Source organism: Spermophilus citellus (assembly GCF_964194105.1).
Source record: "Spermophilus citellus genome assembly, chromosome: 5".
NCBI lineage: Eukaryota > Metazoa > Chordata > Mammalia > Rodentia > Sciuridae > Spermophilus > Spermophilus citellus.
In genome coordinates this window covers 172840001-172864456 of record NC_138186.1, presented here as the reverse complement: position 1 = coordinate 172864456, position 24456 = coordinate 172840001, and the positions used below count along the sequence as shown (strand labels likewise).

At 42.9% G+C, this 24456-nt stretch overlaps 1 protein-coding gene across 16 annotated transcripts in view; it reads left to right on the top strand.

Moving 5' to 3' along the window:
- The window catches only part of AFDN (afadin, adherens junction formation factor), a 126416-nt gene that overhangs the window by 42809 nt on the left and 59151 nt on the right, over positions 1-24456 (top strand). For 12 of the 16 annotated variants that reach the window (XM_081294048.1, XM_081294057.1, XM_081294047.1 and 9 more), the window contains exons 5-11: positions 826-986; positions 9892-10049; positions 15334-15445; positions 16882-17049; positions 19602-19652; positions 22614-22708; positions 23566-23828. In XM_081294048.1, coding sequence (XP_081150174.1) covers positions 826-986; positions 9892-10049; positions 15334-15445; positions 16882-17049; positions 19602-19652; positions 22614-22708; positions 23566-23828 — 1008 coding nt within the window. The remainder of the gene's footprint in view (positions 1-825; positions 987-9891; positions 10050-15333; positions 15446-16881; positions 17050-19601; positions 19653-22613; positions 22709-23565; positions 23829-24456) is intronic. The other 4 variants (XM_081294049.1, XM_081294046.1, XM_081294045.1 and 1 more) reach the window with 1 other exon arrangement.

Here is a 24456-nt window from a genome sequence, read left to right as displayed (position 1 = left end):
GTAAGGAAGAAGAAATTTGCATAGATCAATTGGTCATTTATTAAAAAAAAAAGTCTTGTTTAAAACTAATGCCTTATGGTTTGCTGTGTTTGTCAGTTTAGGTTTTGAGACGACATATAATTTGATTTAGAAAATGAGCTACTTAAAATGAGTTATATTGTTAACTTGATTAATTAAAATTTGATTTTTAATTATGAAAATTACGTACTTAGGTGTATTTATTAATAGCATATCACTTTTTCCATTTTGTCTTAATATTTAGTTTTCTGCTCATCACTCTGTAGTTGATTCCTTTACAGAAATTGTTAGAACAATTTCCTTTTGAAAGCTTAACTTTAGGAAAGTGATGTTGGTAAATCTTTTAGGTTTTACAAAATCATGAGATTTCACTAATTTGAGATCTTGAAGATTTATTATAATTATAAATAAGATTCTTACTTAAGTGCAATCAATCCTATAATTATTTCTCATGGTTAGAAAGTTGTGATATAATATCATTCATTTGGTTAGTTTTAGGATAACAATAGTCAGAATTTCTTTAATGTATACTCTGTAGATTTTCCTTTTGTTTTGTTATTGAATATAATACAGCACTTAAGTTGTGTGACCTAATGATAAGGATTTTGTTGAAGATATCTGCTTAGTTTGGTATATTATCGAGAGAGTATATTATCTATTTCATAGTAATTGATTAGCACATGGTGAGTATACACAACTTTTCCATGGGGTAAGAGGTAGCCCAGTAGCATCTACTCTTTTGATTTCATATAGTTTTGTGTTACAGTGGAAAAAGGTTTAAAGTTCTGTTACCACTTCTTTCCTCAGTGAGAATTCCCGACTGGCTGCTGAGGTATACAAGGACATGCCGGAAACTAGCTTTACTCGAACCATTTCTAATCCTGAAGTGGTTATGAAACGACGGCGGCAGCAAAAGCTGGAGAAGAGGATGCAGGAGTTCCGAAGCTCAGATGGGAGGCCCGATTCAGGTACACACCAAGTTGGTTTTCTGTCTGTGTGCGACACCAAGCAGATCTGCAGTAACACCAAGCAGATCTGTGCACTCTCTTGGGTAAAAGAATTCTCTTCCATAAAGAAATAGCCAGTTATGTACTTTCCCCAAGAATAACTTTAAAAAAAATTCTAGAGTATTTCAGATATATAAAAAGAAGAGAAAGAAATAGTGAACACTCATGCATTTATCATAGAATTTCAGTGATCAACAACCCTTTTCTTCTTTTCTGCAATATACGTTGCTCCATTCCCAAACTATTATTTTGTATAACTCCAATACCATTATTACATGTAAAAAATTAATAGTAATTTTTTACTCTGATCAAATAACATTGTTTCCATTTTCCCAGCTGTCTCTGGTAATTCCTTTAGTTGGAGTGGGAACCAAGTGACACACATGAAAATTGATTAATGTTTATTTGAATTAGGATCCAGAAGTGACTTACACATTGATTAATATGCCTTTGAAGTTTTTTACAGTAAAATTCCCTTTCTTTCCTTACATTTTACTTCTTTGTTTTTTAGTTGGTTTGTCATTGACCTTGTAGATTCTGCTGGCTGTATCTTTTTGTGTCAGTTGCCTTGCTTTTCTTTTTGTTTTCTCTCTTTTCTTGTCTGGGTGTAGATAGAGAGAGGTCCAGAACACTTACTTGATTGTCTTCTCACAAGGAGCAGTGACTTAAGGCTTTTTATCAAGCTTGTGGATGGACAGCCCTCCTGTGTTTCTGATCCACAGCAGTTGTTTTCCTTTGTGGTTCTTGAAGTGACACGTGGATTCAGCCAGAGTCTTCCAGCAAGCTTCTTTCTGGGCCTTGGCTACTGGTGGTCTTGAGTGACTTGGTATTTGGCGGGATGTCCCTCCTGTGCATGTCCTTCCTGGGGTTTGAGATGGCTGCTTCTCTCAGGAGTCCTTGTTCCTTTAAATTGTTTTGATGTTAGAAAACCTGGGTATCTTTTACAGTAGCATTCTTTCTTCCTAACAGCATCAACATGATTGTTTTTTTTTTTTTTTTTCTGTAAACATAGGAACAGTGTTACTGTTAACAATAGGGTTTAGAAAACATGTTGAGATTTTTGCGAAGTTGGTGTTTCTTACAAAGATGTACTGTTAAATTGCTGTGTTTTAAAATCACACAGTTCCTATCTGTATGACCGTGTTCCCTTATTGATTTACACTTGTTTCTTACTTTTAGAAGTTTGTGTCTTCATAACTTACATTTTTTCATAGTTTCAAAGTCAGACCTACAAACTAAGGTGCTCACGGAGAAGGGTGGCAAGTGGTCCTGTGAGCAGTGTGCGGTGTTCTCTCCTTGCACCTCATCTTCCCTCTGCCAGCATGTCTGGAGTTTGTTCTGTAGTTCTGAGGGAAATGGGAATAGATAATCTTGCTATTCTAATTATGCATGGGTTGTGAATATTTTTAGCTTTTTGACCTAAAATTTTTACTTCAATCTGTAATTGTATTCAGCAAAGAAGATATTTATTACAAAGTTACAAGTTAGTTATTACAAAATTACACATTAGTTATAAAGTTCTTTTACTTGTTAAAACAACAATAGCATATCCATTTGAGTTTAAACAACAAAAAATCACTCTATTGATCCAGCTTGACCACAGAGGTTTGGTCTGGCCTCCACCTCCATGTTTCTTGTGTAATGTCACATCAGGGGCTTCAGAATTGTACCTTTGGACATTTACTCTTTACACCTGCTAGCCTACTTGATAGTTGTAGGGTTTGGGATGTGAGGATTGGAAGAATTTCTCTGAAGCCTTTTTTAATCATAGTTTTGGTCTGGAAGGGTTGCTCGATTCCAGGCCTTTCTCTCCTGCGTCGAAGGTGTCATTGCTTGTCCAGTTTGAGTTTATAGCCACGGTCTGGCGCGTGAGGCTGGGTCTGTGACTGGGAGGCAGTTTCACACCTGTGTTCATTCCTGGGCTGGTATTAATGTGTTTTGTTTGTGTATCATTCTGGTCTCCACACAGGAGGTGGGCTCCATGGACTGTGTTCGGAAATGTGCGGTCACTGTCCTGCCCTAGGCCAGTGATTGCTGAGGACTCGGGGCTCTAGCACATTTCAGCGTGGGTTCCAGACGGCTCCAGCTTGCCACCCCAGCCGCCCCAGCATGGGGCCTTGTTTCTATCCTCAGTGCACTGAAAACAAGTCTTAATTAGATACTTCACAGGAATTGTAGGACTGGTGACTTCAAACAAACAAACAAACAAACAAACAGACTAGGACTAGGAGCAGGAGGGACTTCTTGATTCTTTAAATATTTTAATAAGGCATTTTTGAGATCCAAGATTTTTTTGTTTAAATGTGTCCCGTGTTCTATCAAGAATTTGTCATGATTTATAACTACATGCAACCAAAAAAGGCAGAGAAATATAAAGAAGCAAAAATTTTAAAAAGCTCAAGAGGAGCATTCAGAAATACCTCCCTGTGCCAGCCTCTGTCAGACCTGAAGGTACTGGCCAGAGGAAGGAGCCTGAGGTGTCCCTGAAATGAGCAGAGTCCGTTGCTCCTTGGAGGAGCCCCAAGCACGAGTTCAGGTGCATGTAAGTCACAATAAATAGCTGGCTTGCAGTATCAATTTTTATAAGTCACACGAGTGTTTATTTAAACCTTCTAATCCACATTAGTGGGTTAAATGTAACATGTATGTACATTTTTTAAGAAAGTAGGAAGCTTTTTGCATGTCCCTTAGCTGGTACTCCCAGATGCCCATACCTATATTCCACTGATGTCTGGGTGTTTTGATAGGAAATTTTGATGGGCATTGTCAATGAGCTCCTGAAGAGTTTTAAGCTAGGGATTTGAAAAGCTTTCAATTTAGCCTCAGCTTCAGATCTAGAGAGATGATTGTGGAGGCAGCATAGAAGCTGGATTTGAGGGAATCGTGAGTAGACGCAGCAGGCCTAGGAAAGCCTGTGTTGCCCATAGGAGGCAGAGGACACAGTGCATAGAGGGATGTTGGAGGGTGGAATACTGGGCCCCGTGAAGACTGGGTTTTACTCAGCAGTGTTGGACAGAGGTTGATGGGCTGTGGAGCAAGGGAGTGTTTGGGGTGGAAGATGGGTTAACCTGTGTCAGGTGAGGTGCTGGCATCGTGTGGGGTATCTTTGGGCTGGTGACTCAGTGACTGAACTAGAGCCCAGCTCTTTGGTGTCCGATGGAGGTGGAGAAGATCATCTATATGGGTGTGGGTGAGGCTCGTTGGAGAGAAAGCACACCGGTGATGAAAAACAACAGCAAGCAGAACAGTTAGGCAGTATTCTAGGGGCCCAGGAAGAAAATAGAAAAAAGACCCCAGGAACTCAGAGTAGAAACAGTAGAATTCGCAAGCAGAGCTTCTCTATTCAAGGGATGGTTGGGCACAAAAGGAACATTTTTATATATGTTAGATTCCCAGGAAAACTCTTTAAGAAAGTAAATGCTGTGGGCAAAGCAGCTATTTGTAGTTTTTAAAAAATTATTATTTGTTTTTAGATATACATGACAGTAGAGTGTATTTTGACACATTATACATACATGGAGTAGAACTTATTTTAATTAGGATCCTATTCTTGTGGATGTACATGGTGTGGAGTTTTGCTGGTCACATATTCATGCATGAACACAGGAAAGTTATGTCCAGTTCATTCTATTGTCTTTCCTTTTCCATTTCCCTCCTTTCCTTCATTCTCCTTTGTCTAATCGGCTGACTTTCTATTCCCTGCCTCCCTTGTTGTATCAGAGAGAACATCCAGCCATTAGTTTTCTGCATTGGCTTATTTTACTTAGCATGAGAGTCTCCAGTTCCATCCACTTACTAGCAAAAGTCATTCTTTTTTGTGTCTAAGTAATATTCTGTTGGTTTATATACCACATTTTCTTTATCTATTCATCTCTTGAAGGGCACCTAGGTTGGTTCCATAGCATAGCTATTGTGAATTGAGTGGCTAATAAACATTGATGTGGCTGTGTCACTGAGTATGGTGCTTTTAAGTCCTTTGCTTATAAGCCAGGGAGTGGGATAACTAGGTCAAATGGTGGTTGCTTTTCAAGTTTTCTGAGGAGTCTCCATATCGCTTTCCTTAGTACTTGCACCGATTTGCAGTCCCACCAGCAATGTATGAGTGAACATTTTTCCCCACATCCTTACCAACATTTATTGTTTCTTGTATTCTTGATAATTGCCATTCTGACTGGAATGACATGGAATTTGTATTTCTCTAATTGCTAGAAATGTTGAACATTTTTCCATATATTTATTGACTATTTGTATTTCTTCTTCTGTGAAGTGCTTGTTCAGAGCTTTTGCCTATTTATTGATTGTGTTATTTGCATTTTTGGGGTTAAGTTTTTGAGTTCTTTATATATCCTGGAGATTGGTGCTCTATCTGAGGTACCTGTGGTAAATATATTCTCCCATTCTGTGGGCTCTCTCTTCTCATTCTGTATTGTTTCCTTTGCTGTGAAGAAGCTTTTTAGTTTCTACAACCCAATTTATCGATTCTTGATTTTACTTCTTGCACTTTTGGAGTCTTGTTAAGCAATTCGATTCCTAAGCCAACATGTTGGAGAGTTGGTCCTACATTTTCTTCTAGAAGGCGCAGGGTTTCTGGTCTAGTGCCTGGGTCCTTGATCCATTTCAAGTTGAGTTTTGTGCAGGGTGAGAGATAGGGGTTCAATTTCATGTTGCTACCTATGGATTTCCAGTTTTCCCGGTACCATTTGTTGAAGAGGCTGAAGAGGCTATCTGTTTATTCTCCAGTACATGCTTATGGTGCCTTTGTCTAGTGCGAGATAACTGTATTTATGTGCATGTGTCTCTGTGTCTTCTTTTCTGTCCCACTGGTCTTCATGTCTGCTTTGGTGCCCGTGCCATGCCGTTTCTGTCACTGTAGCTCTGTGGTAAAACTTAGGGTCTGGTATTGTGCTTCTGCTTCCATTTTTCTCACTGAGGATTGCCGTGGGTATTGTGGGCCTCTTATTTTTTCAAATGAATTTCATGACTGCTTTTTTCTGTTTCTAGGAAGAAAGTCATTGGAATTTTAATAGGAGTTGCATAAAATCTGTATAGTGCTTTTGGAAGTATGGCCATTTTGACAATATTAATTCTGCCTCTCTAAGAACATGGGAGATTTTCCCATCTTCAAAGGTCTCCTTTAATTTCTTTCTTTAGTGTTCTGTAGTTTTCATTGTAGAAGTCTTCCACCTCTTTTGTTAGATTGATTCCCAAATGTTTTATTTTTTTGAGGCTATTGTGAATGGAATGATTGGTTTAATTTCTCTTTCAGTTGATTCATCATTGGTATATAGGAGTGCAATTGGTTTGTAGGTGTTAATTTTGTATCCTTCTACTTACTAAATTATTCTATGAGTTCTAGACGTTCTGTGGTGGAGTTTTTTGGGTCCTCTAGGTATAGGGTCATGTCATCAGCAAATAGGATAGTTGGAACTCTTCTTTTACCATTTGTATCCTGTAATTTCCTCTTTTGCCTAATTCCGTTATCCTCCACCTGGCTTGCAGTGGGCCCACTCTGGATGGTGTCTTAGCTGTGGCAGCAGGAGTGGAGCTGGGGATTTCTTCCTTATTTTATTATATCCGACCTCCTGAGTCCCGAATCTGCTTTGAAGGTCCAGTATTAATTCCCAGTAAAGTCTTTTTTTTTCTCACCTGCCTTCCTCAGAAGTTGCCTGTCTGCTTTCTTGGTTTCACACCATGGATCAGCCAGGAAAGTGATCTCCTCTATTCTGCCATCTTGAAAAAACTCCACTCTTTATGGTTAATATTAAGGAACTCAAAACTATTAAATTCAAGTTGTTGTATATCTGTTTTAATGAATTAATTACTTTGAAAAATGGACCTGATAGCCTCCAGTAGCCACTGGCTCAACTGAGGGTGAGTCTTCCATGCGAACAGGCTTGTACTGCACTTGTCAGGCTTTTAACATGCAAGTGTGTTCCCTCTGTGAGGTCTTCAAAGTGCAGTTGGCCCCCAAATGCTCTGTATACCTCAGTTAATTGATTGGTGGTGCAGATATTCTACCAATTGTTGTCTTGGGTTTTCTCACTGAGACATTCATTAACTGTAAGAATTTCTGGAGAGTCACTCCTTTTGTCTACCAGTTCTCGGCACACAATCCTGGGAGCATTGCGGCACTACAGAAAGACATGGGCCTGGAATTAGGGTGCATTGGAAACCTGTGCACAAACTGAACCTCAGTGTGTTCATTTTCAAAATGGGGAAATAATGCATCTGTCGGTCTTAGAACTGATGTGATGGACTTTAGTCCTCCTCTTCACTTTCTCCTTCCTTGTCATGTGTGGGAGGGTGTGTCTGTGCTCTGACAACATAGTTTTGTGCTTATAAAACTAGAAATCTCTTAAATTGGACTGACCCTGTTTATTGCTTTTTTGTGTGTCAGGAAAGACTCAACATTCACTATACTAAAACTGAATCATCATTTTAGACCGATGTTCTAAAATATTCAGATAGTAATAAAAGTAATTCTATCCAATAACTGAATTCATTTGGCCACAAGAATATGAATTGTACAACTGCCTCATTGTGATGTCTTTTTTAAAAGAGTACCAAGTGGCTCAGGATTAAATCATCTGTGGGACCCATGCTGATTTTTAAAGTGACCTAGTAAATTTCATCCATAAATTTTATTCAGACCAAATAGTAAACATAGTCTGTAATTTTGGGATCAAAAAGGAATTGTTTGAGGATTTAGAAACTGTACATTTTTTAAACAAAAATTAGGTGTCAGCCCATTGCAGTTTTCTTTCTTTATTTGCTCTTATTATCACAATAGTTGGGTTCATTTTGACATAATCATACACCCATGGGTTTTAATTTCCTCCATTTCAGTTCCCGGTGCCACCTCTTCCCACCCCCTCCTTCCAGTCATCTTCTGCAGTGACCTTCCTCTATTCTGTAGTCTTCTTTCCACTTGTTTATTCATTTTTAATCAGTGTGTTATAGATATATGTGAAGGTGGAATTCACTGTGGTGTATTTACACATTCACATAGTATAATTTTGTCAAATGCATTTGTATTTTTCTGTGGACATCTCAGTGAGGTTGCAGACTCGTCAGTTTTTAGAGCAGGTCTTGGTCTCCCTGGTTGTCTGGTGTGCAACATGAAGATGCCACTTGGGCCTGTCTGTACACTTCATGCCTGACCTGCTGTACACACATGGCTTGTAGATTTTTTCAAGTCTGCATCTGGGGCAGATCATAGCTTAGGAGGGGAAGTGTCCCAGTAGGTGGACACATGCCTTGTTCTGGCTCACTCCTGAAGTTGCCCTCCTTTGCCCAAAGCTGGAGTCCTTTTTGTTCAGTGGTATTTTGCCTTCCTCCCTGCAGGTGCCCATGGGTAGAGATGTTTGCATGCATTGGTACACATGCTCACACTCATTCTCAGAACTCTAACTAGAATAAAACCCAAGGTCGTGATCAGGTCAGGAAGTCCTGTGTGATCTGATCTCAGCCAGTCTCTGACTGTATCTTCCCCCTTTCCCCTCACCTTATCCACCCTGGCCAGTGAGCCCAGCTAGGCCTTCATCAACCAAGGGCCTTGGCACGAATAGGTGCCCTGCTCAGGAAGCTCCCCTGTCAAGTCCCTCAGGTCTCAGTGGCCTTGGCAATTCCCCAAGCTTAGGAAGCCCTGGCTGCTCACTCTCTCACAGCCATACTTCCTGTTTTACATGTGAATCACCATCTTGCAGCATCTGTTCTCTTGTTAGTTCTCTCCCCTGCATTCTACCTCCCATCCAGAATGGGAGTCTTAGAGGGCGCATGTCCTCAGCTCTGGCTGGTGTGAGGGTGCCCGTGGTGGAGATATGCTGGCAGCCTTATCTCCACCAGATAAGGGGGCTGGGCCTGGCAGGTTCACATCCTTGCACTGGTGTGGTCTCCCAGATTCTTAGGAGACTATAATTTACTGTGACTCAATTACCAAGATGTGGTTCATGCTAGAGTTGTTCAAGAAGGGAACATGGGAAGTACTCAGCAGCCAGAATAATTGCTTCAGAATTCAGAGGCCCAGGGAGTCATGGAGATTCAGAACTTGCTCCAAGAGATCCTCAGACCTCTGGGAAGCTCCTAATAGGTAGGAAAGCTGAAGACTGAAGACAGGAGCATGTGCATATCATGCTTTGGTATGGGGACATGGAGCCTGTTATCTTCTTTCCTCAGGCTCTCTCCTGTAGATGGGGATTTTGTGCTTATCGAGCCTGGGCCATAAGTAGAATGCGGACTCCTAGGAGTGGCAATAGTACACCACGTGTGCATTTGTGGATTTTCATGAATAAGAACCAACAGAACCTCAGGGTGCCAGAGTGCTCTGCTCTGGTTGATTTTTTCCCCCTCAAATGAGTTCACAGTTAGTACAAACTAGAATGTCATTTCTATCGAGGAATTAAAGAGCCCTGCTCTGTTGGCACACCCCTCATGAAAAGTCTTTGGGCTTGTGCACCTGAGATCTCCTCATTCGTATTCATTTTTTAAAAGAGGATCTGCTTAGTGGGTTCAATTTTTCATTTACTTCAGATCGAGGTTCAGGAAGTGGAAGTGGAGGAACAGGTTGAGTGATGCTCAAGTGCAGGAGTGGGAGCAGGAGCAGGGCTGCACCTGGGGGAGAAGGCTCTGGTGTGGAGAGAGAACGGGTGCAGCCTCCTCCTGCAGGGTTGCCCCCACTCCCTGCAGTAGCTTCCTTTGGTGCAGGTCTTCCTGTGGGGGCTGAAAGCATAGTGGCGGTGCTAAGGCTGCCTGTGCACCATCGCAGTTGGTACTTGAGAGCCTTCTCCTATGCTGCTGCAGATGTCTGATGTCCCTGTCATTGGTGTGAAATAAAGTTGTACTCAAAGGTGTCAAAATATTTTTTCAGGTGGAACGTTGAGAATTTATGCAGATAGTTTAAAACCAAACATTCCCTATAAGACAATCCTACTGTCTACTACGGATCCTGCAGACTTTGCTGTGGCGGAAGCTTTAGAGAAATATGGTCTGGAAAAAGAAAATCCTAAGGAGTACTGCATTGCTCAGGTATGTAACTGGAGTGTTATTCTTCCCAGTAGCACCTTGCTCAGGAGTTTGGGTTTAGAGGCAATTGTAACAGCTCTGCTGATTTTCTCTCCCACTGCATCATGTAGAATCTGACATGGTGAAACTGTGTGTTAGATCCACATAAAAGAAATAGCAATCTCTGTTCCATTACAAAATAATACATGTTCCTGTTATAAAAGATAAAAATGTGAAAAGGCGAATTGAAGAAAATAAGGATAGCTCAAAATTTTGCCACCAAAGGATAATCATACCATTCACATTTTGTTGTACATCATGTCATTTTTAATTTTGCATACATAGTTAACTTAATTTTTGGCAGGGTGGTGGGGGTGGTGCCGGAGTACCAGGGATTGAACTCAGGGGCTCTTGACCACATCCCTAGCCCTATTTTGTATTTTATTTAAAGACAAGGTCTCAGTGAGTTGCTTAGTACCTCACTTTTACTGAGGCTGGCTTTGAACTTGCAATCCTCCTGCCTCGGCCTCTTCTTGCCTTAATTTCTGAGTCAGCCACAACCATAGACCGACCTACTATGATCTTTCTGTCAGAATCGAAGCTGAGTAGATTTTAAAACATAGCTGTCCCCCTTTTTCCTATCTCAGCAAGCAATTGTTGAATAATGAAAATTTAGTAAATTATTAAGGAATGAAGTTCAGCAAACCCCACGTTTACAGTCTGAGCTCTGAGCTTATGAGGGTTCCACTGACTGCCCTTCATCTCAGAGGGCTCCTCTTGCCTCTTTGGGACCTGTCCCTCCCTCGTGCTCACCTTGTCTGTTGCCATGGGCTGTGCATTTTCTAGAATTGCCCCATGACCAGCGGCATACAGTCAGGACCCTATTGCTTGGCTTCGGACTTACGTGGTCTTGTCCAGGTTGTTGTGTGCTTTGAGTAGTGTCAGTGTGTAGTCACACCAGTCATGAGCCATGTCCCTGTGGATGGACACCTGGCCTGCTTCCACTTCTCAGCTCACTCTTCAGAGAAGGCTTTTGTGAAGGCAGGTGCTCGGGCTTCCTGTGGACACTTTCTCTGGGGTGACTTCCCAGCACAGCAGTGGCTCCCTCTCATGGCGGGTGCACGCGGCGGACATTTTAGGAAGCCAGGAGCTGGCTCCAGTGATGCGGTTGCACACCCACCAGCGGCATCCTTTTCCTCTCCCAAACTGGAGTCATTGCATTTCCAAAGTGCTGGCCCTTCTGACAGGCATTTAGCACTGTCCTTTTGTGGTTGAATTTTATATCCTGGAGTCATGTCCTACCTGTGATCTGTGTGTTGTGGATTTTCCCTCCACTGGTGGCTTTTCTTTTTCTTTTTTAAATGACACTTTTCAGAGAGTAAAAGCTCTTGGTTGTGTTGAAGACCAGCTTCTGCTTTGGCCTCCTGTGCCATTGATACTCTGGGAGAATTGGCTTCCTTCAGGTTTGCAGGTACTCCTGCATTTATTCCACTGATGCAAAATGCTTGGGACGTGGTGTTTTAGAGTTGGGATTTTCAGGTTGTTGCTTGCTCTTATGTGAAATAAGGGCTGATGTTCATTCTCTCTTGGTTGGAAACTCTTTTCTCTCGTTACTGCTTTGGCACCTTTGTCAGAATCAATGGACTACAGACATACGTGCTTCATTTTCTGGACTCGGTTCTCTTCCAGTGATATACATGACCTTTTTTTTTTTTTTTTTTTTTTTTTTGTCGGCAATAAGCTGTCTTCATTACTGTAGATTTATAAGTCTTAAAATCATGTATCATAAGAACCTATTTTTTCTTTTTCTTTTAAACATGTTTTATTCTGGGTTATATTTCTTCATGTCTGTTAGAATCAGCTCAATAGGCTCTACCTGTAGCTGTCTGGGACTAAGGCTGGGTTTGCCTCTCATCTGATGAGAAGGAGCCTTCTGCTCTGTGCAGTGAATGGAGGGCATCTCTTCCCTGACATGTTTTGCAGGGTTCAGGGTTGTTCCTTGTATCTCTTTTGTTAGCCTCAGAGGGAATTTTATAAAGAAGCTTGCTTGAATTTTATCTTTCTGCTGAAAAGCTGAGAAGTTATATTCAATTGGAAAAATAGATCCATATTAATTTCCATATATCCAAAAAGTAATAGCTCCATAATTTTATGAATATTGCCCAATTTTCAGCTGAGAACTGAAACATGGAAACAAGTATTTTCCTCATGTTGAAATAATGAGGGGATTCAGCTGTTTAAATGCATAAGAATAAAAAGAGCAGGAAGAGATGTCAGGAGAGCAGAGTCTTCCATGAGGCCTCACACAGGATGAGTGGTTCACACCTTGCTAGGCAGAGGAAGCCTGCAGTGGGAAGGGTAGGATGAGGCGGGAGGTGCTCAAGGCACAACCTTGGTGGACCCAGGGTCAGTCCTCCGCACTGGCTAGGCGAGGTGGAAAGTTTCACTCCAAAGGAAATACTGGGTTGCAAGCTTTTAAAGAAGCAGCAGCCCTTCTAGACTGCCTTTTCCCTTCCAGCTAGAGTGTCATCAGCCAGTAAAAAATGGCTGACTGACGGGGGTGGGGAGGTTTCTGCCTGCATGGCCTTGGATTTGGAGTCAGCAGGCACAGCGGGATGTGTTTCCTAAGGGAAGACACTTGGGATAGAAGACATTTGGGTGTACTTTCTTCTTCCTGGCAAGTATGTATTAAGTAGAGGAAGGCCCTACTTTAATGCATAATGCAGGGGTATTTTTTTTTGTTGTTGTTGTTGTTATATATATACTGGGGATGGAACCCAGAGGAAACTATTGGGCTCCATCCCCAGTCCTTTTTATTTTTTATTTTGAGACAGGGTCTCTCTAAGTTGCTGAGGTTTTGCTAAGTTGCTGAGGCTGGCCTTGAATTTGTGATCCTCCTGCCTCAGCCTCCCAAGTCACGGGATTACAGGTTGGAGCCACCATGCCAGGCAGCGCAGGGCTTTATGAGATAGTTGTTATATGTAGCAAGCATTATAATGTATATGGGAGACATTATCTACCAATTGAGTAAGTCTATGGATAATATAAATTTTATAAGTGTTCCTTATACTTGAAATTTGTTAATGATATTGTAAAATTTTTCTAAGTCAAAGTAATAGAAGTGAAGTGGTGGTGTAGATAGGGTCTGCTAGTGAGCAGTGGCCTGATTCTCTTCCAGCCTTGTGCTCTGCTGAGTTATGAGCATGTGGCAGGGGCAAGGGTGTTGCACCTGATACCTGGTATTGCTCAAGTGTTTGCTGTGGAATGTTCCTGTTGAGATGTGTTACTCTGACAGTTCCATAAGAGTGCATATGATTTGGTATGAATAAGGAACAGTCTAATATCTTTATAGTAATTGGTGGGTGATTTTACTGGTGGAAATCAGAAAGTAAAGAGACCTTGACCAGGGTCATGAAGTTACAGAAGCTTACTTTGGGTTTATTGACAGTTCCTTTGGGTTGATTTCTTTAGAGGGTCACTTTAGTTTTGGCTTTCTGCTCTAATATTTTCGGACCAATTTTCTTTTGCAAGCTTAGGCACTACAAATCAAGAGCTGATTGTTCTTTTTCCCTGAATTAGAATTTTTTTTTTTTATTTTCTCAGCTTGCCATCTCATGAACTGTAGTGGTTAGTGTTCTTCAGTCATCTGTCCTGTCTACCTATTCATTAGTCATTCATAAATCCTACAGATCTTCCTGTTTGTTAGATGTTGTGCTGGGATACAAAACCGGCAGCTGTCCTTCAAAGAGCTTATAGTTAAGGGGGATAGAAAGGCCAGGAAACAACAGGGCTTCTCAATTGAAGTGAGGTTGGCAAAAGCTCTTCAAAATGCTAATAAGCCCCCGGGGCTGGGGTTGTGGCTCAGTGGTAGAGCACTTTCCTAGCACTTGTGAGGCACTGGGTTCCAACCTCTCAATACTACATAAAAATAAATAAAGGTATTGTGTCAATCTGCAACTTAAAAAAAAAATTGCTGAGCCCCAGCTGCAGGATGAGTGGTTGCTGGCCAGATGTGAAAGGTGGCCAGAGCGGTGCTGGAAGCCTGAGGAACATGACCTGGTTGTGAAGTGCACATACCTCAATGTGGCTTGGCTCAGAAGTTGTGTGAAAGAGATTGAGGCAATGGAGTTGAGTGGAGATAAGGTCCCAAGGCAGTGTGTGCGCTAGGCCAGGAAGTTGGATTAAAAAGCTGGAGTGCAGTGCTGTAACAGCTTTGCTTCTTCAGGGCAACCTGAAGCCCTGTGGAGAGTCATGACAAGGTTCTACAGGAGTGTGACCCACTGGGTCTGTGAGTAAGGTGACATGTCTGGTGGTGAGGCCTGTTAGGGTGCACTTTCACGGTAATTGTAGAAATGGGCTTGGATTCTCTGGCTTTCCTTCTCTTTGTAGTTCCTGATGTCCCTGAATGGAGTGACAAGGATGCATAGACTCTGCAGTATGTGCAGGGCCACAAGATGAGTGGCAGTTGCCACTGTCTTCTCCATCTCAGGCTTTCTTGGGTGATTAGGAAAACGTGTTTGGCTAGTCAGAACACATAGTAAGAAGCAGCATCATTATCTGTCGAGAGTACAAGTAAGCATACTATCACAAAACAGTTGCTTACATGTGTGTAGAACAAATGGTCATGCATGTATCGCATAATCTGATTAGACTCTGATCATCAAGACATTATCTACAAGTACAGGAAACTGACCTGGTTTTGAGTGACATGTTGTCTGAAACTGCTTTAGAGAGAGTTGTTGGAGTGAAAAGATGGGCCAGGGACTGGAGAAGTTGAAGACTGCCATGAGGAAGTGGTCTTGCCTCAGGAAGTTACTTAGGGGTTAGCTCTCACGTATGATCTTTCCATATAGAAGTTTGTAACAAATAAAAATACTCAAGATTAGTCCATTTTAGAGGCCAAGTGAATAAAATCTGCCCAATCAGTTGACTGAACTATTTATTTAAAACTATTTCTTTCATGTTTGTGGATGATTTGATTTTTATGACTAGGGAAAATTGTTTATTATGCATGATCAATTTCATTCTACAGCAACTTTTCTTTTTGGTATTGGGGAATGAAGCAAGGGCCTCATGCTTGCCGTGAGCTATATCTCTGGCCATTTTTATTTTATTTTGAGACAGGGTCTTACTAAGTAGCCCAGGCTGGCCTTGAACTTAATCCTCTTGCCTCAGCCTTATCTCAGCTGAGATCACAGGTGTACAACACCACACCCATATCACAGTGACATTATATTCATTCAGTAACATTAAGAATGCCTGCTAATTTACCTTATAGGCATATTCACTGTTAATTATTTTTCTTTAGGTTATGCTTCCCCCTGGAGCCCAGCATTCTGATGAAAGAGGTGCTAAAGAAATTATCCTTGATGATGAAGAGTGTCCTTTACAGATCTTCAGGGAATGGCCAAGTGACAAAGGTAGACTTCACTATTAGAGATTACCTCTGTGATACCTCAGATTACGCATGGCCCACCTGTTGTTCACCAGATGATGCAGATGTCTGCATGAATGGTTTCTGATGGCTCTTTGTTGCATGGTGTTCCTCCTCCTCTGTGGGTTGGTTGGGTAGCTCCTCCATGGTGCCATGGTCTGTGGGACCAGGCTCAACTCCTCTGAGTCTCCTGCACAGATCTTGCACAGTGATACTACAGGTGAAAACCATGTCTCAGGAAGACACCAGACTATTAGTAGTGCTCAAGGTCTTTGTTACCTGTTAGCAGTGAAACACTTTCTAAACTGATCTGATGAATTATGGCATTTGGACAGATTTGTTATGCTAGTGAAAGTAACCTACAACCCTACATATTGCCCAGTATTGTGGTCATTTCAGATACAGGCTGAGTATTCCTTATCTGAAATGCTTAGGATTTTGAAATTTTTTTTTAAGGTTTAGAACATTTGCATTTTTATAATGAGATATCTTAGACATGAGATCCAGCTATAAACATGAAATTCATGTGGTGTGCACCTTACACACAGCTGCAGGTGCCATTGGGCACTGTTTCAGTGCACCTGCATCTTGCCTTCCACCAGTTAAACGCTGGCACTCAGAAGGTTTGGGAACTTGTAGCATTTTGGATTTCAGATTTTTAGATCAGGGATGCTCAACTTGTAATGAATTCATCCTTGGCATTGTTCAAATAATTTCCCCTAATTATTTCAAAACAGTGATGGCTTAAAGCTGTAGGTTTTAGTTTATTAAACATGGGTTTTTAACTTTCAGAGTTGCATCATAAGTTAATTGTGCTTTAATTTTAAGTAGTGGGGGCTTTTGCACCAATAAAGACATAAAAATTCATTGCCAGTTAGATTGTATCAGTATTAAACATAGGTTGACAACTGTAAAAATACCTACAAGCAAACACTTCAGCAAGTAGATTTCTAACTTCATTAAAATACACACTTAGCACTTTTCTGGATAGTACAAAGGTAAACTTCATTAAAGAAAAATTGCTTTGAATTCTGATTTATTCATTTGAATTAAATCAAAATCAACTCAACTAAAATAGGTTGTGTGTGGGGCGGGGGGGAAATGGTCACTGACCATGGGATATCCACCAGTGTAAGACTCGGATCCTCTCACACTGATGTGCATTTTGCAGCAGAAGATGCCCTTGGAAGCCCATTGTTAATTGAAAGATCCTTGCAGTGTTTGCTGGAGCCATTGCAGCTCACCAGAGGCTAGTGCTTCCTTCACTGAGTAAACCTGTAACTTGGACGAGCCTTGGCCTACTTGTTCCTCAGTAGAGGTTACTAAGATGGACCATCTTGATAAATGTCTGGGCATTTGACTGCTCATCAGCATCTACACACCAGACTGTCTGGCTGATGGTTCCCAATTTTCCTGTTCCAGGGATTTTAGTCTTTCAGTTGAAGAGGAGGCCATCAGACTACATCCCAAAGAAATCGAAGAAGCTTGTGGAAGGGAAGCCACTGAAGGGGAAGGAGAGAGCAGACAGCTCAGGCTACGGATCTGCTCTCCCCCCTGAGAAGCTGCCCTACTTAGTGGAGTTAAGCCCAGGTGAGGAAGCTGGTCATGCCAGAGAGTGTTAAAAATGGGCATTTTTAGCTTTGATTGTTTCTGCTTTTTAATGCATCTTATTAATGTGTCTTTGCTGTTGGCTGACTTAACATTTTCAGACTACTTACTTTTTAAAAAAGGAATCTTCTTAAAATGACTTTTATTTAAAATAACAAGCAAACTTAATATCATAAATATATAAAAATAAAGTTCATTTGGACAAAAAGGAGTATTAAGTAAAATTTAAAATAATGTGTACAGCATTTCAAGATAATTTGAAGCAGTCTGTTTTCTTTTAAGAAATTTTTTTTCCCAAAATAACTTTAGTTAAATACTTAATCTGCTAAAAGCAGCAAATTGAAATTTACTCCTCCTAGGGCATATTTAGTATATGTGTATGTGTGTGCATCCTGTTCTTCATAATGTGCTCACAGTGTTGAAAAGGAATATCTTTAAATGTAACAGGGCATTTAAGAAGCCCATCTGGATTTTTAAGTAGCAGACTAAGTTTATTTTCTTACTAGTCCTAAGAGTACCCTGCGTGGAGCATGTGCTTAAGCTAAAGCTATGGCGTGGTCGTCCCTTGGATAGAGCAGTGCACCCACGTTCCTAAAGCAGTTCCACACAGACACATTCCTGTGTGGTGGATATTGCATAGGCACTCTATAGGAGGCATTTTGTTTATCATTCAGCCAAAATTATGGAATTTATTATTTAAAACAGGATTGTGTGACCTGTATTATTATGAAGATATTATACCATCCTCCCCACCCCAAAGAAACCTCATTTAAATACAGCCCAATTAGTAATTATAGGAAAAAATGGCCTAAAAATGCATCTGTTGTGTAGAAAACATGTGGGTCTGTAGGCAGAAATTGTACTTTCTCTTCTTTGATTTTCCACCATTTAGTTTTATTTCCAAGGTTGTTTAGTTCCTTGGGCTGCTCCCTATAATCGGCAGAGACATGGTGTTTGTGGCCCAGCAGCCTTAGGAGTTAGCCAGGGTGCTGATGCCACCCTGGTTGGTGGCAGTGGGGCTGCAGGTGGCAGCCCACACTCGCTCATGCTCGAGGATGCCCAGGGAGTGCAGCAGTGCTGCTTTGCCTCAGCACTGTCGTGTGGACCACTGTCCTGGGATCACTGCTCTAACATGCAGGAAAGCGCTGGTTCTTGTGTACCTGAGGGAGGACATGGTGACAGAGAGACAGCTGTTTGTTTTTGAAATTACCATCTGTTCTTTAAAATTTTTTCATTAAATGCTGGAAACTATGATTATTTTCTTTAAAACCATTTTTTTGAATGTTTAGACCTTAGAGAAGTTGATAAAAAGCAGCCAACAGAGATTTTCAAGTGAAGAGTGGGAAGCTGATTCTGGTGGCTAGCAGAGCCAGGCTGTGTTTGTCTCTCTTGTTTATTAGACACTTACTTATTAAACACTGGGCACCTTCTGGGCTATACAGGTGGAGCCCTGACCAAGCAGATCAAACCCAACCTCACATTCTAGTAGGAATTCCCATTTGACCTGCTTATTTTATACTTTCAGTTTCTCACATAATCAAATGTATAGATTTTTTTTTAGGGGTGGGAAGATGATGGGCCCTAGATGCATGGCATTTCTGTGCTACTTCCACCAGATGCTGATTGGCAGGTCTTGGCACTTTGCTACTTTCCTGCAGCATGCACTGAGCTCCTGCTGTGGGCAGAGCTGTGAGTGCAGCGGTGACTAAGACCATCATGTCAGGGAGTCCCCATGCCAGGAAATAGCCACCGCTCTGTAATAGTGACCATCTCCAGCCTGCGTGGCCTCCACCTTCTGTGGCTGCCAGGGAGAACTTTCCTCTTTCTTTACAGGTGCCCGAGGACTGGAGCTCTTTGTGCTGTCCTGAGGGCCACAGGGTTGGTGGAAGGCCTGAATGCTAGGCCAGGTCTTTCCTGCACCAAAGGCTGTGTTCTTTCACTAGGTTATGAGGTGTTCCTAGGTTCTCAGATTGCTCAGTGTGCATGCTGAATGAAATTGATCTTTTTTCCATTCATAAGAAAAGAATATTTGTACATATTAATTTGTTATGAATGGAAAAGTACTGCATCTTGACTGGGCACACGGGCAACCAAGCACACAACCTCGGTGAGGTCCTGCTGGATGCAGAGGGAGGTTTTGATATGTGGTGTGAGCTTGCCCCAGCTGTGGGAGGGATGGGCAGGTCACAGCTTTCTTTGTGTGGATCTGAATGTGCTCTTTAAGCAGGGCTGTCGGCCAGGCAGGGTGGCGACCTCTGTAGCTCACTCGCTGTTGCTGTCCTGCCACGTGGTGACTCACCTGCTGTCCTGTTTTTCCTAACAGTCTCACTGATTCTAGAACACTGACTGGGGCACTACTGTAGTCTTGTCTGCACAGCTCTGAAAGCTGAGGGTAAAGTGTACCTTTTCTTCCTTTGAGCCGAGTCTCACTGAAGTTCACCTCTGCGTCTCTTCTCCTCCTTCCCTCTTCTGCTGCTCTGCATGGTTTCTGTCCTGCTGATGCTGCCTTCACCTGGGTCCTGGTTGTGTCTCAGCCCCAGGGAGAAGGAGTCACTTTGCCTACTACAGCTGTCACACTTACGAAGGTAATGCTATGCTTCATACTACTTTTGTAACTGTGCACTAACAACCTCATGGCAAAATAACACTGATGACCTGCTATTGCATGTCCAAGAAATGTAATGTACTGTCCTATTGTTCACGCCTGTGCAGCACCTGTGTCAGAACCCACTTGGTTGACTAGAAGCCTATTTTGCTGCTCTTGCTTTTCCAGGTTCGCCCTGGGGAGCAATTGTGGCTGGGCCCAGCTGGCTGCAGCATTGCTGTAGACAGAGAACAGAAGTGCCTTTAGGGTGTCTGTAGGCTTTGTTCATGCCAGTCCATTGCCCCCTCACATTAAGGTGGAGCCTTCCACACCTGAAAATCCCACATACAGATGGAAATTTACACCTGCCTCATGTAATGGGTCAAGGTTGGAACATAACATATGTATATGAGGCACAAGGGAAGCCAATACTTCAACTGGGGCTCTATCTCCAGAATGTCATGTACATGCAAATGCCCCCAAATCTAAGCAATACAAAATCTGAAACTTCTGGTCCTGATGGTTTTGGATAAGGGACACTGTATCAGAGGCAGGTTTCTGGGAGGAGGACCACTCTGCTGAGTCACCTGCGTGCCAGGGTGTTCCAGGTCGACTGTAGCTGTCCACTGGGAGAAAGATGTTCCAGATCTTGGGGCTGAAGTTGGCTGTCTGTAGAGGAAGGGGAGGATGTTGGGGTGTTTGTTGAGGGAGCAGTCTTACTGTCTGGCTTGGAGATGATCAGCTACTGTTGGTCAGGAGCAGGACCTAAGGTGTCACAGAAGGGGCAGGAGGCACCCAGACCCTGCCGCCCTGCTCACTCCTCCTGCTCCCCTACCTTGGACCAAACACCACTTGCCCACTGGCCTTGGGCCCTACCAGGGTGTTCTGGGTCTGCACAGGTATCCTCTCTGATTTCTTCTGTAGCAATGTGGGGAGAAAGCAGAGCCTGGAGAAGCAGCTTGTGTTCTCCCTCCTTTCTCTTTCCAAATCCATGGGTGTAGAAAGGCACACAGCAGCTCAGGGCCAGCTTTTGGAAGCTTTCGGAGGTTGACATTTCAAAGGAATATTGGTGTGCATTTCTCTTGTCTCCCCCTAACAGATGTATCTTTTATGTTCTTACATATTTTTTTTTGATATCGGGAATTAAACACAGGGGCACTCGACCACTGAGTCATATCCCCAGCCCTATTTTGTATCTTATTTAGAAACAGGGTCTCACTGAGTTGCTTAGTGCCTCACAGTTGCTGAGGCTGGCTTTGAACTTGTCATTTTCCTGTCTCAGCTTCCCAAGCACATGATTACAGTCATGTGCCACCATGCCCGGCATGTTCTTAACATTTTTAACTTTATATTGAAATAATTGTTCTTATTTCACCTGCTTGCATGTTTGTCCCCTGTGCTTCCTTTCTGCTCTGTTGGCATAGTGTCTGTGCACCTGTGTTGACTGCATGACCTAGTATTAGTTGTTGTTCATGCACTGCCGATGGACAACTGCCTGTGTGGACACTCACTGAGTGCCAAGGGCCAGGTACAGCCTGGCCACTAAGGAGCCCGACGAGCAGGGAGACGAGTTGGTAGGAATCTTCATAAAACATGGTGCATGGTTAAGAGGAAGAGGTGTGGTGCTCTGGACACAGAAGAGGCATGTGTCTTAGAACTGCCCAGGGCATTTAAAATGAACAAAATTCCAGGTGGTGAAGGGAAGTGCCCAGGTCCAGGAAAAGCCCCAGAGGTCTTTATGCCTTGCCTGGATCAGGACAGGTCAATGTCCAGATGGGTTAGTGTTGTAAAGTCACATGCTGTTCTGTGCTTACCCACAAGTCATAGCTTTCTGAAACATTTCAGAAATAGAAAGCAGTTGTCATTAGAATGCTATTTTGTAGAGTCTAGTGTATTCATGGTGCCCTGTCTGTGAGAGTTCAGATTCACTTCAGCAGAGTTCAGCTGGCCAGAACTCCGCACACTCACACTGCAAGGACCTCCGACTTCTGAAGCCCTGAAGCTCACATTCCTGATCACGGGAATGAGATTGTAGGAGTTCTTCAGAGAGTCCTGAAACAGGTCAGGCAGATTCGCAAGCGCCTCTTGAGGAAACTGCTTGTTGTTTTTGCCACGGGATTGAAAAGTATGGTTGTGGTATGTACATTGGGGTCTGAGATGGTGTCTAATTCTTGGATTCTGTGAGGTGTGCATTCTCACATGTGAACTCTGAAACCAGAGAAGTCTTCAGGGGATACCCTCTTGCACCAGCAGGAGTACAGTGGCTGAGGAGTGAGTGGATGTGCCTCACGTAAACAGGACAGAGGCCTGACAGTACTGCCTGCTCTCCTCCTCCACCTCCTCCCCTCCCCTGTCGTGAAGAGTCACGCTCATGGAAGTTACGAGTGCTGACAGTTCAGAGATGGTAAAGTGACAGAACCCAGACAGACCCAGTCTTCCTTCCTGCCATTCACTCCAGCTCTGCTTAAGGAACTGAGCTCTTCACCAGCTCGTCTTCTTCAGGGATGGTCGTCAAGAGTCACTTGTTGGGAGTCTCCACCTACACCTCACCCTGGGACTGTGCGCTAGGAGGTCCAGGTGTGCCGTGAAGGTGGCCGGTTTGCCCTGTGAAGGTCCTGGGCTGAAGGAAAGGCCCACATGTCTTTAATGATCTTACTGTTGCTGATTCCCTTACCTCAGATTCCTAGCGAAGCCCCTGGCAGTGTGGTGGGGAGTATTTCCTCTTAGGAGATGAGAGGGTGGGGTGAGTGGCAGTCTTCCCACTTCACAGTAAACAGAAGCTAGTGTGCTTCTCTCTTGGAAGTTTCTGCACTTGGTTTGTTGAGCTCTCTGATGCAAGTTGGTGAGGTCTTAAAAATTCTGAGAAGGCTGAGATGTAATGTCTTTTCCAAGGGAGTCCTTTGTTTCAAATAGCAAGAACATTAGACTTGGCACGCAGAGCTCTCTCCCTCTCTCTTCACAGATGGCTCTGACTCCAGAGACAAGCCAAAGCTTTACCGCCTTCAGCTGAGTGTGACTGAAGTTGGGACAGAAAGGTTGGACGACAACTCCATCCAGGTATGCAGTGGTGGTGCCGCAACTCTGGGCCCCACACTCTGCGGTGGCTCTCACATGTCCTTAGCAACAACCACAGGGGAGAGCCTGCCACGGAGCTCATTCGTGGGTGAAGGAAAACTGTAAACCTTACGTCCACTCTGAGTCAGTGAGATGTGGGCCTGCGGACTTCCTCAAGGGCTGTGGACTTTCTCCACAAGATGGTGAAAGAGATAACTGTGGAAGCTCCTGCCAGTGGGTCTGATGCTCAGTCGTGGCCTTCAGTGATCAGGGACTGGAGGTAATTCTTGGGAGCTTGAAACAGAACCTAGCACAGGATTTATCACTTGTTTGAACTCCAGCAAATCACTCTCGATCTTCTTGATTTTCAGTTGTGAAAAGGTAGGGTTTTTAGTTTTACATTCCTTCACTCTTAGCACAGCAGTGAGACACAAAATCGGGGAGTTTTAATCAAAACTATCTCTATATATTTGTCCATAAATTACCTAGTAAGTGTTTAAGAAACCATGTGATGCTGCTACCGCTGTCTTTTTTGTTCCCCAGGGCTGGGAGGGAACCCAGTCTTTGTGTGTGTTAGGCAGGTGCTGCCACTGAGTTACATCCCCAGGCTCAGTTGTGTGCTTCTTAATGCAGAGTTAAAATATTCCTTAAATCATGCTACTAGATGCTAAAAATGCCTTAGTGTTTTGGCAGTGTTGCATGATTTTATACTGTTGGTGTTGGGGAAAATGCACTTAAGAAAGTACCAAGAATCCAGAGCTCCTTGGGTGATATTGATCATAGAAGGGGAACTCACAGTTTCAGTTTGTCTTTAAATCTGTGTGTGCTTGAACAAGCCTCTGGTTCCCTTGTGCTTCCAGCTCTTTGGCCCAGGAATCCAGCCTCATCACTGTGACCTCACCAACATGGATGGTGTGGTCACCGTGACACCTAGAAGTATGGATGCGGAGACTTACGTGGACGGCCAGCGCATCTCGGAGACCACCATGCTGCAGAGTGGCATGAAAGTGCAGTTTGGGGTGTCGCATGTGTTTAAGTTTGTGGACCCCAGCCAGGACCATGCTCTTGCCAAGAGATCTGTGGACGGAGGCCTGATGGGGAAGGGCCCAAGACATAAGCCTGGGTGAGCCATGGGAACAGTGTGTTCTGACTAGGAGTCATCGGCTGAGGTGTAAATGGCTTGACTTTTTATTTTTTTTATTATTTTAGTTTTGAAAAAGTTAAAGCAGGATTTGTAATTTTGGTTCCTATTCTTGTTAATTTGGGTTTGTTTTAGAGGGAAAAAGAGCATGACTTCATCTTGATACTGGAATTTCTAATGGATTTTGAATTGTTTTTGTTTAATCTCTTTTTAAGCCAGTACACCAGAACAATACTTGTTCCTTCGTAGAAGATCACAATATTCTATGTAATCGTCTTGTGTGATTGGGATTTTGAAATTTTCTAGGGAAGTGTTTTTTCTACAACTGGTAACAGAGCACACCCAGGTCTCTCAAGGAATTCAGAGCACATGAGCTCCACCTGGAGGTGCTCTGAGGACCTTCGGGGTGGCCTGTTGCTGAAACCCTGGAAGGCATTACTGCCTTTTAATAACGGTAATGTTGAAGCATTCGCGTTGAGCTTCTTTATTATCTGTATTGCAGATTAATAGATATTGATCTTGGAAAAACAGCTGCAGTAGCTCTTCCTCTGTGCTATTTAAAGCATCTTGAAAAGTCCACTGAAGTGTGAGCTTTCCATCCAGCACCGAC